We start from the raw sequence: 16,130 nt of genomic DNA, 5'->3' as shown, positions 1-16,130 counted from the left end.
AACTATGCTACTTAAGATTTTGAGAAATGCTTGATGAGTCTTGTTTTACATATGGAGCAATGTGTAGCTGCATGAACTGACCTAAGTTTACAGATTATGTCCATGTCCATATTCAAATTTAAAGTGGGAGTTGGATTTTTCTGTCACAGGGTAAAATAGTATACTCCTGAAAGCTATTCTGATTCTTTAGCAGAAGGAGTAATTAAGATATATTAAGAGTAGAAAAATATGGCAACTAGAAATAAGTAAAGAAAGCTTTTCCAAAAAGTGCTTTATTTGTTTAGGTCAGTATCCAGCTGTGAGGAGTTACTGAGGGGTATAAATCTTACTCTTGTTGAAGGATTTTTAACTCTGAAGGTAAATTTGGACTATTTTGTGCCTTACTAGGATATGCCATGAAGAATACATAAAAATGTGCATGACCTACTTAGCAGCACCCTTTTGTCATCCTGAGTGAGTGAAGAATGTGATCCGTGAGAAGGTGTCTTGCTGTATCTGTTTCTGAATCTAATCTGTGGTTAAAGGAATAGAGACCTACGCTTCCTGATTCTGTTCTTTGTATCTGGTACTTAAAACGGTTCTCTCTTGCAAAACAAAAAGTTACATGTCTAGAATGTAAGGCAGAGATATGGTTCATAATGGTATATGATGTAGTTTGGTGAAGAAATATCACTTACTAGACTTTCTACACACAAATTAAGGTTTGGTCATTTAACTGGGGAACTTGTCACGGACAAGGCATCCTGAATATGAGATCAGGAATTGTACAGCCTGATTTCTGTGTGACCTTGAGTGAACTATTCAAGTCTAGATTCTGGCTATCAGAAGTAATGCTTTTTACCTAATCCACAGTAATGTTGCAAATTGTTACTCAAAATTTTAGAGTACAATATTGTCACAAAAACAGTAGGTTCTAGAAAATGTTTAGTATGCTTCTTCACTGGCACTTTTTCCTATTTTACGGATGTTAAGTTTTGTAGGCATATGTATTGTTGGATTTAGGATCCCCTTCCCCAAACTGGCAAGGTCTAACTTCTTGGAAGATAAAAAAATATTGGTATAGAATACGCAGCTGTAACGGGTCATTTCCTTCAGAAGGTTGTTGTTGAGCTCTTGGGTGGGTTCCTGGTGTTCCAGCTGTTGGCGGGTAGACCTTAAACATCATCTAAACAGATATACATTAGCTGTGGTGTGAGATGATGCATGATAATGTTTTCGTGCCCTTCTTGAAAGTGTGGCAAAGAGGTCTTTGATTTTTTTATTTTTTTTTTTTCTCATGGCCTTACACTATAATTTAATGACTTCTAATTCTTGCCTATTTTCCATTCTCCTTGCTTTTTGTATAGAAACTTTTTGTTAATACTCTTCTTATTCTTCATCTTTTGTTTCAGAACTCCATCTCCTGCCTTACTTTGTATGTTGGAACCACATGATGGATCATTTGAGTTACATAACAGCTTCCCATCTCCCTCTTTCCTTCGTAGTTTAAAGCACGCCCAAAAGGTTTGCCAGTTCTGAACCTTGGGAGGTTGGTACCCATCCTGAATACCATCTGATCCAGAAAAATTAGAATTTAAGGAGGTAACCCAGGACTGTATGAATTCCCAAACCTCCATGTCTTGTTATCTTGCCCGTTGTTAGCTGCCTCTTATCTGCTGTTTTTATTTGCTTGCCCTAGAAAGAGCAATGAACTGCATCTTCCCCATATTCAGTTCTTTTCACAGGATCCTGAAATGACTCTTGTATTAAATTCTTCCTCTGCTTCTTAACTAAACAAATTGTCTTATCTAGTGTTGCCAAAGACAGAGGTGGGTAGTGACTGCCAGAAATCAAGTAGTGTTGTTTTAATTTTCAGTCTGCTCGTCTATTCCTTTCCCCCGTGACACAAACTGTGAGCTCTTTAGAACAGGACCTAGCTGTGTATGGTTGATTCTCTAACACATCTTTTTTTTGTAACCTAAATTGTGAGCTGTTCAAGACAGAACTTTGTTTTATTATTTATCTGTAAAATGTCTAGTGTATATTTTAAAATCTTTTGCTGTTTGTGTAACTGATATAAATAAATATCAAGTTTGTTTTATGAAAAAATTTGGTCTAATTTGTGTTATAGTACTTTCTTGGTATCTTTACATAACACTGAGTATTTCTCATGAAATAACTTACAGATTAAAGCTTGGAGGATCTAGCACTTTAGCTGACAGCACAGTATGTCTTTTAATTATTCTGCCTTGGATGAAGTATTCCTCTTTATTAAATTTACTTTTATTAACATTGCACTGTTGTACTTGCCAAAAGGAGATTCAAAACATGCAACTAATTTTTTTGTTATGTTTAATTAGGGCTCAGCAATACAGAAACCTATCATACTGTTGGCTTACAGAAGAACAGAAGTGTACTTGAAAAGAAGCTAGACAACTTCTGGCTTTTTTCTCCATTTTTTTTGCTTTGGTGGGAAAAGCTGTTGTGTTGCCTAAAGCTACTGCTGATGCATAGAGCAGCTTTAGAGAAGGAGAGTTTGCCAGCCCCATTTCTCTGAACTTGGAACTTTCTTTTTTTTAATAGCTGATTAAAAAAAAAAAAGCCCAAGAGACAGTTAAAGATAAATTTTAAATTCTCTGGGCTTTTTTCCAGTCTCCTGAGTAAGCTTGTGTAAGAAGGTGTTTTAAAAATAGCAACAATGAGGGGGGGAAAAGCCTCAAAGTTCTCTGGATGAGTTCAAAAAACCATATGCCCTTCAAAACCTAGTTGATACTGAATATGCCCCATCCCTGGAGGTGTCCAAGGCCAGGCTGTATGGGGCCTTGAGCAACCTGGTCTAGTGGGAGGTGTCCCTGCCCATGGCAGGGGGGATTGGAACTCGATGATATTTAAGGTCCCTTTCAACCCAAACCATTCTATGATTCTGTGAATATCTGATCAGATTTTTTTATAAACCCAGTTATGAATGCACTTGCACGGGCACTTTTCCAGAACACAAACCCTTCAAGGGTGTGTGGATTAACTAGAAACTGGATTCTCTTTATCGTTGGCCTTTGATATTTGCTACTGATGTTAGGTAAATCCTTAATGATTTTTTTTTTTGGTTGTGTTTCTGTTGTGAGTTCTGTTGCCACTGCTTCTCTTTAGCTTGCCTCAGCGTTGCTGTAAAACAGTGGTGAAGCATGCACAAAAATGTTGTTATTTATTTCCTTAATAATGGATTCAAGTAATGGTACTTATAAATAGACTGGCTTTATTTAAACAAACAAACAAATGGTCTCATATCCTATAGCGACTAAACATTCAGGCATGATTACTTACTGGGAAGTAGTGTGCCCTAAATGTCATGTCAGATTTGGCGACTCAGATGTGATCTAGATTTCATTGAGATGCTGTTTGATGTTGACTTACACTGTGGGCAGATTTATCGTTTTCTGCTACTCTAGGTTTCAGTTAAATGTTTATTTTTCAATAAATATAAAAGTAGTGTATTAACATAACTAGTCTAACAAAATATTTTTTATCCCTTATGAATATAAACATATGTAATTCTGAATAGAGTAATTTAGGGTTTTTACTAAAATTAGTAATATGAGTCACACTAAAATGAGTTCTGCTCATTTTGAGACAAAGTTGCTAGCTCAGGTTTCTTTTAAAAGGTATATAACTCTTTTTGTTTGACTTGCTAAAATACATGTAGATGCACTTTTAGGTGGAAAGGGTTTTTTTTGTCTAGATAATGTGCCAAGTTGCTGCGTGTTCAGATGCCTATCTTCGCCCATGTGATATGTTATCTGTTCCGAAGAAAAAAAATTCTATGCTAACAGAAAAATAAACTCTCTAATAAATTCTCCTTAAACACTACAATATAAAGCCAAAGGCTAAATTCTGATATATGTATATTTAAATGCAGTAATTGGTTTTGTTAGGAAAGCTGGCTGACTTGCTTGCAAGAAGCCGCAATCAAAAGAAAACACAGATTTATTCTATGCTTGAAGAAACACTGAGAATAAAAAGCTCAAACAGAGTAATCTTCAGTTGCAGATGCAATGTGAAGACATGACTAGTTGTGTTTAATTTCTGCAAATTATTTTAGTATTGGTTAAATGCATAGCAACTGAAAAAAAATAATCTCGATTAGGATGATCTGTGCAGTTTAGTATTAAATTTCAGTTTTGATTCTGTCTCCCCCTATGTTTTAATTTAGCTGTTTTAAGAATATCTGACTTATCTGAAAACTACCGTTTTTCAGCGTGGTCATGTCCATGTACTTCAGGGGCAGAGATTCAATGGTTGGTGGGAATTGTCTTTACACAACTAAAACAAGGTCTTATCATGGGAAACGTCGAGTGGCTTGGCTCTGTATTTGATATGCTGCGTCTCACAATAGGGTTCATTCCAGACTGGAACCCCTGGCTGTTACTGCAATATTTATATTGGATAGTAGCACCTCTGCAGCATAAAGGATAAGAAATGTGAGTTTGAATCTGCTGCTAGACTCTGCCTTTGGATAGCTGAGGTAAATGTCAGTGTTAGATTTTAACAGAGCTGTAAGGACTGAAGTCGAAGCTTTGTTCATGTCTTGCATAATTGCATTTTAAAGTGAGTTGGTAGTGGTCTTCGGACAGTACAACTAGAGTAGATACCAGATCTGACTGCAACTTTGTGGCTCTTAGTCGCAGCATATTTGTAATGTATGTGCCTGACATAGTCACTGTTCTGTATTTTTGTTTGCTTGCAGCATCTTCAGTTATGGATTTAGCTTTCTTTGCCTCAAATGGTGCATTTTAAATTTTTTACAGGAACAATAAGTCACAGATCTTTATAATCCTATCAATTTAAGGATGTTTTTTTCATATTCATTCAGTGTTGTCATCCCTTCAGATGAAGCAAAATATTTTCAGTTTTGTCAGTGACGATGGCAATGCACTTAATAATAACTTTGCCTTGCCCAGAACAGTATATTGCAAGGAAGCGTAATGTGTAATGAGTGCATATTTTTAAGTTGGTTAGATGGAAAACAGAACCAGTGCATTAGTCATCCTGTTTCATTTTGGTTGGCTTTTTCTGTGGTTCATGGCTCCAAGAAAAACACGTTTGTCCAATTTCTACACAAAGGGGAGAGGCAGGCTGAATCTTTCATATAACATCAAACTTTTCAATGAAAAATATTGGTATATGTCGTTACCATGTGCCTGCAAACACACAGAAACAAAGGCAGCACTAGTATTTCATGTGAATTGCTAATTTTAAATTTAGCCTCTTAAAATGTGCAGGTTCTTTATTTGCTTGAAAACTTGCATTTGGAGCAATTTGAATAACGGGCCTCTCAGATTTTATCCTAAACATCCACATGGTGAGAGTGCTGGTGGCCAAGCAATCCTGATACGGAATGCATGGCAGTTTTGGGGCTCTGAAAAGTATGAGTTTGTCAACAATGTGATGTTTCCCATAGAACTACCATCACTCCATGTGAAAGATCTGTTGGATGCTGTACCCTTAAACCACCAGCACGGGCAGTGACGTCTTAGTTGCAGGAGATTCTTCCCTAAATCAGTGTTGCAGTATTTCAACCTGAAAAGAAGCTTACATAACTCCTAATTCTTCATCGCTTATCTTTAGCAGATTCAAATCTGCTTCACTCCTTTTCTGAGGAAGTGTTGAATAAGATCTGCTTGACTGTCACTGGTGTTTAGGTCTTCCAAGTTGAAATAAATCTTGTGATGTCTAGGAGACAAGTTTTTTTCCCATTTATATGTAGTTGTCTTGGGTCCCAAAAATAAAAAAAAACCCACCTAGTTTATTTGAGTTGCAGCAGTTGGGATGAGAGTCTATTTTGGATTATAAAGATGGATTTGTTGCAAGTTCTTGAGTGTTTAACCTTTTCACAATTCTCCTCTGTAGTAAAACTGGACTTAAATTGCATTTCATATAGATTACATGTTGTATTTTTATTAAAAAAAAAAAAGTATTAGTATTGTAGATTGTGTCAGGGTTCTGCTCTTAAGGTTTTTCTCATTTCCCTCCTTTTTAGCTAAAACTCAAGTTTACTCTTGATCCAAGAAAAATGTAAAGTTTTGTTTTCAAAGCAAAGAGTGTTTGAAGGGAGTAACATCTTCTACCCGGAAGACTATTTTAGTGATACTTTTATTACTTCTGCATTAAAAAAAAAAAAAAATCCAGTATGATTTGGATGATGATCAAATGTTGCTGATGAACTCTCTGATGGCTGAGCAAAACATTCTTATCAGAACGTGAAGGGTTTAAGAAGATGCATATGTACTGACCTTTGTTTGATGGCTTAAACTCTGCTGGTTCTGTGCGTGCAATAGATTTTCTAGGAGAGGTGTTGGATTTCTATTGTGGAAACACAATGGCCAAACAGTGAGAATACATTTTCTTCTCCCAGAGATTTTAAACCGAAGTAAAATTGAGGTGCTAAATACTGGCCTATGCTTAGTTCAAGAGGAAGTGTCTGAGTAGTTGTTTATGTTTTTCTGAAAAGAACTCGGAGCAAGGAGACCAAAACCCCCAAGGAAATAGCACCCTTCTTTTTGTATTGCTTCTGCCTGGAGGAAAGAGTTCTCTTAACTTGTACGTTTTGTACACTATCAGAGTTTAAATGCAAACTCATGAACTACTGACTATACTGCCCGAGAGTGAAAGAGGCCAGAAAGTAATTTTTCATTTCTGTTTAGTGCCAAGAATGTTTTAAGTAAGGTTTCATATTTTCTGGATTGCAGAATTAATTTAATAAGCTGTTGCTTTTGCTTTAGGAAGGTTATATAAAATTACTGATTTTTCCCAAGAACGACCAAATTGTACAAATAAAAGGCTTCCTATTAATTGGAAGTTGGATTTTTACTTGCAATATCATACTACCATTATGGAAAAGAAATTGCTCTTCCAGCTACTAGTTTATCAAAGAATGATTTTGTACAAGTCTCTTACCCATTTTATATTAAAAGAAAAATATAAATATTTCTGAAGAACTCCAGCTCTATTCTGAAAATTAACTCACTTCACTCTGCAAATGGGGCATCTGTCTGTTTTTAAGAACCCAATAGATGTTTGCTGCAATTGAGAAAGCAACATGGAAGCTTGAAAACCATGTAGTGGGGGAAGAAGAAAAAACTGAACACAGCTGTGAAAGTAATACACACCGTTAGTGATATAATACGTTCATGCTTACAAAATCTGAGTTGGTTTCCGCTGTTGTACAGTCTCTAAGTAATCCATCAGTGCATGAAAGGCCAGAAATGTGTAACACAAGCAGGCTAATGCTTTTCACTTCCAATTCCACACAGCACTTCTGTTCGCTTACGTGATCTTGCTGTTTACTGTAGTGGAAGGGAAGGTGGTTTATCTTCTGGACTCACTTTTAGTTCACGTTCGAACTGTCTGTGACAGGGCTCAAGGAAGGCTGGACTCATGACAGCTTTAAATCATGACTCAACACAGGTGAAGACGTTCTAGAATCTCAGGGCCTCTTCTATCAGTGGAGGTAAAGGAAGAAATTATTTTGCAGAAGCTAAATGCAAACAAACCCTGTAGGCTTTTACATCGAGGACTAAGTTGTTGCAAAGAAAGATAGCATCACTGTGTTTCAAAGATGTTGTAAATGACAGATCCAACCAAGGTATCCTGGAGCGTTTGGGAGGAGGTAGAGAAGCTGAAGAAAACTTGCTATTGTCTGAAATGTTTTTTGAATTTCTTCTTGTGTATTCAAACTTTCTTATATTTGGAATAAAGGAATGTTTTAAAACATGTAAATGCCTGTTGCAAGTTCTTTACAAAATGTCCCCCAATGGTAATTGGACTGTATGCTGTCTACTTTATTTAAACAAGAGGTCAGAATTACTTTTCCACTCAGTGAATCCATTTCTCTGTTTTATAGAGGAGGTTGCACCGTTTGACAGAGCCATATACTCATCTCGTGTATGTTGACAGAATGTAGTTGGCATTAATTGAGCGATGTTAACTGCTCATTAATTGAGACCGTTAGCTGCAAATCTGTCCCAAAATTCACTGATAGTAGTCGACTGCAGAGAGACAAGAATGTGATTATCGAATCGAACAGTCGTCATAGAAGAAAAAGAATGAAATTGAGAGCTGATTTCCAAGTCCTTATGAAAAGCATGCTGTAAGCTAAGGGCTGAAGGGTTTTAAATGTCTGTAGCAAAGCCCATGCGCTTGTAGGTCTCTTGCTAGTTTTGCTACCCGTCCTTTAGGTTAGTTCCTGCTGTAGAGAGCTGTGCCATAATGGTTATCCTCATGCACGTCGTCATCTTTAACAGGATTTTCACTTTTGAGTGTCAGATTAGAGCTCATTCAGCTCAAGCAACAGCAGCAAGAGTAGTTGGTCTCAGGACAGTTTTCTCTTGCGACTTCCAGGGCAATCACTTGAAATTTATTTTAGTTTTATAAAAACATTTGCTCAATGTTGTATTATATATGGTATTTAAATATGGTATGATTGCTTTTCCAAAGTGTACTTTATGTAAGCATGTTGTTCTGTCACATTTGGGGAAAGTAGCTATCTTATTCTTTGTAATTAGCTGTCTCTGATGCTCAAGTATATTACCCTATGCTGGTGTTCCAGTGTGGTTGTTCCTACTTTGAAAAAAAAAAAAACCCACAACCAAACAGCACTAGTATATAATATGATTTTTCTGTAAGAAGATATTCAAGTTTTGCAGCTTTTTTTAACTTCATACCTTGAAATCTGAAAACCGATGCACAGAACCATGACACGTAGAGGCTGGGTGCAGTTTCCTTCAGCCACGTATGGCCTTTGCCCGCCGTTCCAGCTGGGCAGAATGGGACTGGCAGGAGTTGGTTGGCAGTAGGCTGCGCTCTCTGTTTTACCTGGGTTAAATTGCTCTGCAGCTGCAGTACCCTGGCACTGTGGTGCAGGGAAGATCCACTGCTGAAGGATATGATTTGTTTCCTGGAAAAAACCTAGTATCGTTGCTGATAACGTTTCTTCGTGGTGAAAGGGCTGTGTCGCTGTGTGAGAGCGTGCTGGTAGCAGAGGTCTTGGATTAAGTGACGTTTTAAAGAAATCTTTTTGGTTCTTTTGAAGTCTACAGAGTTGTCCTTGTGGGTAGAATTAAGGTTGTTCTGGTTCCTTGATTACGCGCATCCTTAACGTAGTTATTCAGATTTCTCATTCTAATTAACTCTACTGGATTTTGGTTTGGCTTGGTTGTTTTGTGTTGGTTGGTTGGTTGTTTTTTTCTTGAGGTTTTACTGTTGTTTGGGCATTCATGATGATTGTGGTTTGACTTTGGTGTATGAAACCATATTCAATGTGGATTTTGATTCAATGTAGTTTTTATAGATAGGCAAAGCTTTTCTTTGCAGGGTTTAAATATTCGGTACTTTAAATACCCAATCCCTGTGTTAGGCTGAGGTTTTGAAATTTACCATATATTGAAACCGTGGCTACATTTTGCTGAAAGACAAATGTTGTTGGCAAACTTAGTTTAACACAATAAGTCTGTTAAAATAATTAAAGCTTTGGGCTATGCCAGAGGGTTTTCCCCACCTGTTTAAACTATGTGACACTGAGGGAGGAAAGAAGCCTTAAATTTTGCGGGAGAAACAAAAAGCTAAAGCCATAAAAGGACTTGAAGCAGGAGTTTGGAAGCACCCCAGTATTCAGGTGTTTCAGTTTGAAGTTTCATTCTTCGAAGCTCCTGCACAGTTGTTTCTTTAACTCTAAAGGTACTTAGTTGTACTGCTTAATGAAGATTTTGAGCTCTATGGAAATTTATTGTAAGGACATAAAACTAAAAACACTGCAGTCTCAGAGTGAGCACGTTGGTAACTTATTTGGTTAAATTTTAATCTTTCTCAGTTTATTTTATAATGAGAATCAAGTTATTAACTGTAACAGAAAATGACATGGAATTTATTATTTTGCACAGTGTGACATGGAGTAGAGTTAGCAAAACATCGTCACCCTTAGCTGATTAAACTGGCCGTCGCCTCTAGATCTTTGTATAACAGGAGAAAACCTGTATTCCCAGGCATTCCAACTAGTTTTTGATATTATGGTAAGCTGGTCAAAATAAGTGTATTTGTTGTGCAAAACAAGAAGCGTACAGCTAGCTAATAGTGCTCTGGTACAACATGTCTTACATTAGTTACATGAAAAATTCTAGTTAAATACACTTAAAGTGGAATAAGGAACAGGGGAAATCTTTGCATATGCTGTAGCTGAATTCATGTGCATGCAATGAATTACCCAGGTAATTAAAGTTGCTTGGTACAATGAATGGCTTTAAAAGAGATACAAGAAAATTGCTTGGACTTAAATACCGTAAGTGTGTAATTGCAGAAAATAGTATAAATTTGCCTTGGTGTTTCTATAATGTAAGTGATGTCTGGTGCTGTAACTGAATTTTGTTGCTCCAGGGTGTTTTGGAAGTGAGGCAGCCCATCTTAATAGGTTTTTTGGTAAACAATTTTTAAAAGGAAAACAGGAACATGCTTTAAATGTCATAAAGCTAAAAAAAATACCTCTTCTCTTTGACTTCTTCGTATATTCAAATTGCTGGGCATTTCAGTTTGATTTTTCGTTTTCTAGTTTAAGCTTGTCTAATTGGAACTCATTAAGCTACGTTATGCCTCTTTCAGCTAGATGGAAATGTCTGTCATTGTTACAGTTCTCCATGGAGATGGGCACCCAGTGATACTATTGAATACAGCACAAATATGTAGTAGCTCACTCCTGATAGAATCCCGGTTTCTGGCTCAGTTCTCTGCACTTTATGGGCATTCTGCATGCTCAAAAACTCATCATCTCCTGATGTAAATCCTCACAGATTTTTTTTCAATTGAATGAAGTTTACCTTGGACCAACTTCTAGGCAGCTTTTCATTAATGAATTCAACAGTGAAACAGCACGCTTTACAAAGCTTGCAGATGATGTCAAGGTGGAAAGAGTTGCAACTTTTGGTGGATAGTTTCGTAATTTGAACTGATCTCATTAAATTGCAGTACAGTCCCAAATTAAGAAACTGAAATTAATCTGAAATCTGATGGCTCCTTTTAGAAAGCAGAAATGAAGTGCCCAAATTCAGAATGGGAAAGAAATGATTAACAGTATTGCAAAAAAAGGTTGTGTGCGGTCGTTTAGAAATTCACTGTGAAACTTTGTTCTGTGGATGAAAGAAAAAAACCTGGGGATATAGATTCATGCTGTGCTTTAATTGCAGCAAAGTGTGAACGGTCTGTCCGCTTGTTTGAGATTTAGAAAGAATGTGCTTGCAGATTAAGTCATATCAGTAAGTTATGCAAAAGAGGGAATTTTTCATGGATTATTTTTTCTCCGTGTCATCTGGTGCATCCAGTGACCCGTTTAGTCCCATGATACTATAACCAATATGTTGAAGCTGTATGGTGTTTGATTGATTATTCATAATGAGAACAATTTTTCACCATTGTTCTCCATACATCAGTTTATGATGGGATAAAAACTGAGTTGATTTTACACAGATAATTTCAAGAAGATTTTAGCAAAGATTTTTAAGTGCATGCATAATAAAACATACGTGTAGATTACAGATCTCCTTAGGTAGAATCTAGTTTTCTAAGAATGAGCTCAACAACCCTCTTCCAGGAATGGTTTAACACTTGGATAGTTCCCTGGGTTTGTGCAGCAGCGTTCCGCAGATGGGGTGGTGTTTGAATCAGAGAAAGGAGTAGTTATCTCCGTGGGATTTTAATTCTTAATCCCTCACACGTCCCATTGGGTGATCCCCCCTTGCCATAGGTGGTCCTCAGATTGATGAATCAAAGGCTACCTGTGCATCTGAAGAGCCCAGAGCTCAGTTGTAGAATACTCCATCACTTTCAGTGTGGTGTTGCCAGGCATAAACGTTCCGCAGTCTCACCGTATGGCTCATTCTTCACAGTCAAACGAGTAAGAAGTATAATCCTGCTTTTCTAACACTTCAAGACACTGAGGCAGATAAATTGAGTCTGCTTTTTGAAGATCCCAAGCCTACTTTGCACAAAATATATACAATTATTGTCCCAGAGATCTGCTCAAATTGAGGTGTCTATCTTTTTTCATATGTGCTTTTAAAAGCTGGGTCGAGGTGACTATCAAACAGGTAGTCAGACTGCAGGTAGCATCAGTATACTTAAATGTGGGGCTCACCTTTTCAGGTAATTTTACAGCTCTGTTTTGTTACTGAGATCCATTTCTGACTAGGAAAATGTTTTGTCATAGGTTTTGAAACTGCAAAGTCTCTTGCACTGCACGGGGCATATGTTATCCTGGCCTGCAGAAATACGTCAAGAGGCAATGACGCTGTACAACGCATTCTTATGGAGTGGGTAAGTCCAACGCTAAGCTATGTTTTTCAAGATAGGAGGTCTTTTGTGCAGTAGGAGCAGTTAAATGGATATTACATTGCCATGCAAGAATCTAAGGAAGAAGGCATCTGTCTGATTTTGTAATATCCTGTTCAGTCACTGGTATATCAGTGACAGAGATTTTTCATTTCATGACTGGATTGGACTGCAAACCTGTGTTACGTACAGATGCTTTGTAAGGGTGAAAATGTTTGAAAGAACCGCTGAGGCATGTTTCGTAGTTCATAGGACAGCATATTCCCTGAAGCAAAGTGTATAACTCACTGAAGGAGATTGTACACACTCGGATATTAGAGACAACCACTGTTTTGCCCATAGTTTTTATACTGTGGGAGGTTTCAGAGGATCATTCCTATGCTCTTCAAAACCAAGAATGTTTGCCTCCTTTTCTTTCCTAGTCCATCAGGCCCAACAGCACTGCTGCCGGGCAGTCTGTCTCAGTGTTTTATCTCCTTCCCTTTTCTTCCCTCTTTCTTTCATTTTTCTTCCATTTTGTCATGCCAGTACAAGCTCTTCAGTACTATTACCTTGTTTCTCTTTTACTCCTAGCTTCCCCCTTCTCTCTCCCTCCCTTTTTAATTTATTCATTGTTGTTAATTTATTCCTCCCACAATCATTTACTTGCTAGTAAGTATTGCAGGCTACTTTTGTCTGAGCTTGCTATGACTGCTGACTTCCATCTGTTGACACGATCCTGTACCCTTTACTTGAATAATAAACCACAGGGTCAGGTTCTTGGAATTTTATTTCTTTCCTGCTAAAATTAGTGATGAGTGTTTTAGCTTTATTTCCCAAGGTCTGAAAATATTTCAACTGCTCCCAGATGATAAGGGAGAACACTCCGTAGTATTAATATTTACACATAAGTAGTCTACAGATAATTATAATATTTATTAGCGCAAAACAAACAGTGCTTATTACAAGTATTTCCAAACAAGTGATGCTTATGATATTGCTAATTTCCGTAACCACAAGTTTCTTCAAGAAACAGTCTTTGGATTTAGGCCTTTTTCTCTTGACCAGATGATATTAATGATTTACAGTAAAGGATTGGGAGGGAAAGATATCTCCATTTCCCCTTCAATACTTCATATGAACGCTCTCTTTCTGTTTTGTATTTCAAGAGTGTGGAATTCCAAGAGAATCCCAACAAGGGCAAGCATAATGTGTGTTGCTTAAAGTTATTCTGTCCATTCTCTTTGAATAGAACTGGATTTGTTGATACTCTGTCTTTTCAATTTAGTAGTCCCAGTCCAGCTAAATATCACTATATATGTGTTTTCCTTGTAACTAAAATAAGGCAGTACTGAGTGCCTTTTATTTTAAAAACATGCCATTACCCCCTTAATTCTAAGCATATCTCTGAGCACTTTGAAGGCAATGAGAGTTCAGGAGTACTTGTCTTAATACCTATATTATCTCGCCAAACGTTAATGAATTGTTAATTGAACGAAGATCACTGAAGGTCAAATTACTTCAGAAATATTACATTTATTTACTAACAGTTTTCAAATTCTAATTGTTCAGAAAAGAATCTCATCTGTAAACTGGGTAGCTGGAAAACCTTCAATGCATCTTTATAATGGCTTTGTTGTTGTTTATTGAGAGGGACTAATTAACTTTGATTATTGCACTAATATTATGGCACTTTGACAGTCCCTCAGATTTATGACTCTGGGAAAATAAACAAATGAAATGCAGGTGCTGGAGCAGAAAGAATAAGTTATTACTGAACTTTAATTACTTGGAGTGTGTAACCAGGAGAGAATTAGTTGATGAATTACAAGATGCTTAAAATTTACATCAAATTGTAAGCAGTCTTGAGGAAAACAAACACAAAAACCTGCCCCAAAGTCAGTTACTGAAAACAAAGAGACAAAGATTAATTTGATTGATTGATAGTAATATTAAAATATTGATGTAAAATATTAATTTTTAGCTTATAGGTGTAACTACAGAGCAGGAAGTTTTTAATGGAAATTTCTTTCCTAAAATGAAAGAGTTTATGGAAAATGCCAACAACCTCTGCATATGGTGCAGATGAATTCTCAATATGTAGCTGCAGCTATCCTGCTGTAAAGATCTTCAAAACATCCACAGTATTTTGTCTCCCTTGTTCCTAGGGAACGCATAATTATTGAAAGGAAATTGGTTTACTTTCCAATTTGGAACCAATTTTTTAAAAAATACAGCTGTTTAGGATGCAGCCTTACAAAGCCTCACGTTCATGCTATTCGAGTAGTGGTTTTGGCAACAAGAATGCTACCTAGTTGTTTCATGTTTTCTTGTATATTTTTGAGATTAAGTCTCTGAGCTGCACTATAAATACTGTCTTCCTCCAATATTCTGTGGGGTAGAAATTTGGTAAATAAGTGCCTACTCTTCAACTGAATGTGCAAACCCCATTTTCTTTGAATTTGCATGAATTATATTTTTATAATGAAAAAATTTGCTCTATTGGAGTCTAGTGTGTTTACATGTCATAAGTGTACTGTATTGGTAACAAAATTGGTATTTCTATAATAACATGTATATTACCAAAAGCAATGTATATCCTATGCCGGCTTTTCTGTATGCTTTCATACTTAAGGTTTAAATGTCTGACAAAGAATTTCATTCTGTTTTTTGACTGATGCAAAAGAGAGTTCCGCTTATTTTGCAAGAAGACAAAGTAATTAAAAATGTGTAAACAGCTGTTATTATTTCAAGTTTTTGATACAGTTAGCTAATTAATGGTCTGTATTAGCTAAACTCTGAAATATATATGGAAAAAAAATTAATTCTTGAAAGGCAAATAGAACAGCAACGAACCACCACCACTACAACAACAACAAAAAAAACCCAAATCAAACTTACTGTAATGCAGCATTTAAACATAAAATACAGCATATGAAACAGTACTTAGGAAAACCATCCTGCTTGTTCCCGCAGTGAGGCTATTTGTGACATCCCTGCCTGGAACGCCAGAAACTGAGTGTCTGAAGAAAGGCAGCTCTTCTTTGGGCCTCTTGTACTTTTAAATAAGTTGTTAGGCAAAAAACCCATTTTCAATCTGCTTTTAGTGAAAGCTGAAAATCAAGTTTATAAACGGAAAATGGGACGGCTAAATGGCTTGGAAAAATCCAGTTGTTAAGATTTGGAGAAAACAGGAGGAATAATGGGAGAAAATAAGATTTTTTTTTTTTTTTTTTTTTCCAGGTTAGCTGCCATTATGTTTAAAAAACAAGTTCAAACTGATTTTAATTGGCTGTTGGAGGCACATCTAGAAAACTGGTTTTAACAATTTAACAAAGAGCTGTTTTATCGAGTTAGAGCCATCTGAGTAGGGATTACTCCTATAAACTTGCTAATTACTTTAGACAACTGACATTTGTTTGCAACCTGCAGTATTCCAGTTATTTTCTTTCTAAACTGCAGCAGAATTTTGCTAATATTGCAGATAGAGGGTAATTGCCTTATGTAAAGTGTAGTGACGAGTTTTAATGTGACTCATCTAGCTAGTCTGTCAAATATGATTTTTATAGAGAGGTATAGTACAATTGAATGTTTTATATATGTGCGCATATATATATACACAGAGAGAGAGAAAGGAAGAGAAAGTATGTAAAAGCAGCAGATAAAAAGAGAGATCAGTATAGCCTTACATTTGATATCTTGAAAATGAATGTTGTTCACGCACGATGACATTCAATATCAGTTTAAAACTGTTTGATAATTTCTTGCTCAGAACAGAGGAAATTAGAATTCGAGAGTTATGATTC

At 36.5% G+C, this 16,130-nt stretch overlaps 1 protein-coding gene across 1 annotated transcript in view; it reads left to right on the top strand.

The window, feature by feature from the left end:
- Positions 1-16,130, top strand: part of WWOX (WW domain containing oxidoreductase) — a 527,431-nt gene that overhangs the window by 14,122 nt on the left and 497,179 nt on the right. The window contains exon 4 of the mRNA XM_009890387.1: positions 12,224-12,330. Coding sequence (XP_009888689.1) covers positions 12,224-12,330 — 107 coding nt within the window. The remainder of the gene's footprint in view (positions 1-12,223; positions 12,331-16,130) is intronic.

This window comes from Charadrius vociferus, unplaced genomic scaffold, assembly GCF_000708025.1.
Source record: "Charadrius vociferus isolate BGI_N301 unplaced genomic scaffold, ASM70802v2 scaffold498, whole genome shotgun sequence".
NCBI classification, from domain to species: Eukaryota; Metazoa; Chordata; class Aves; order Charadriiformes; family Charadriidae; genus Charadrius; species Charadrius vociferus.
The sequence above is the reverse complement of the archived record's forward strand: the minus strand, read 5'-3'. Positions and strand labels throughout refer to the sequence as shown.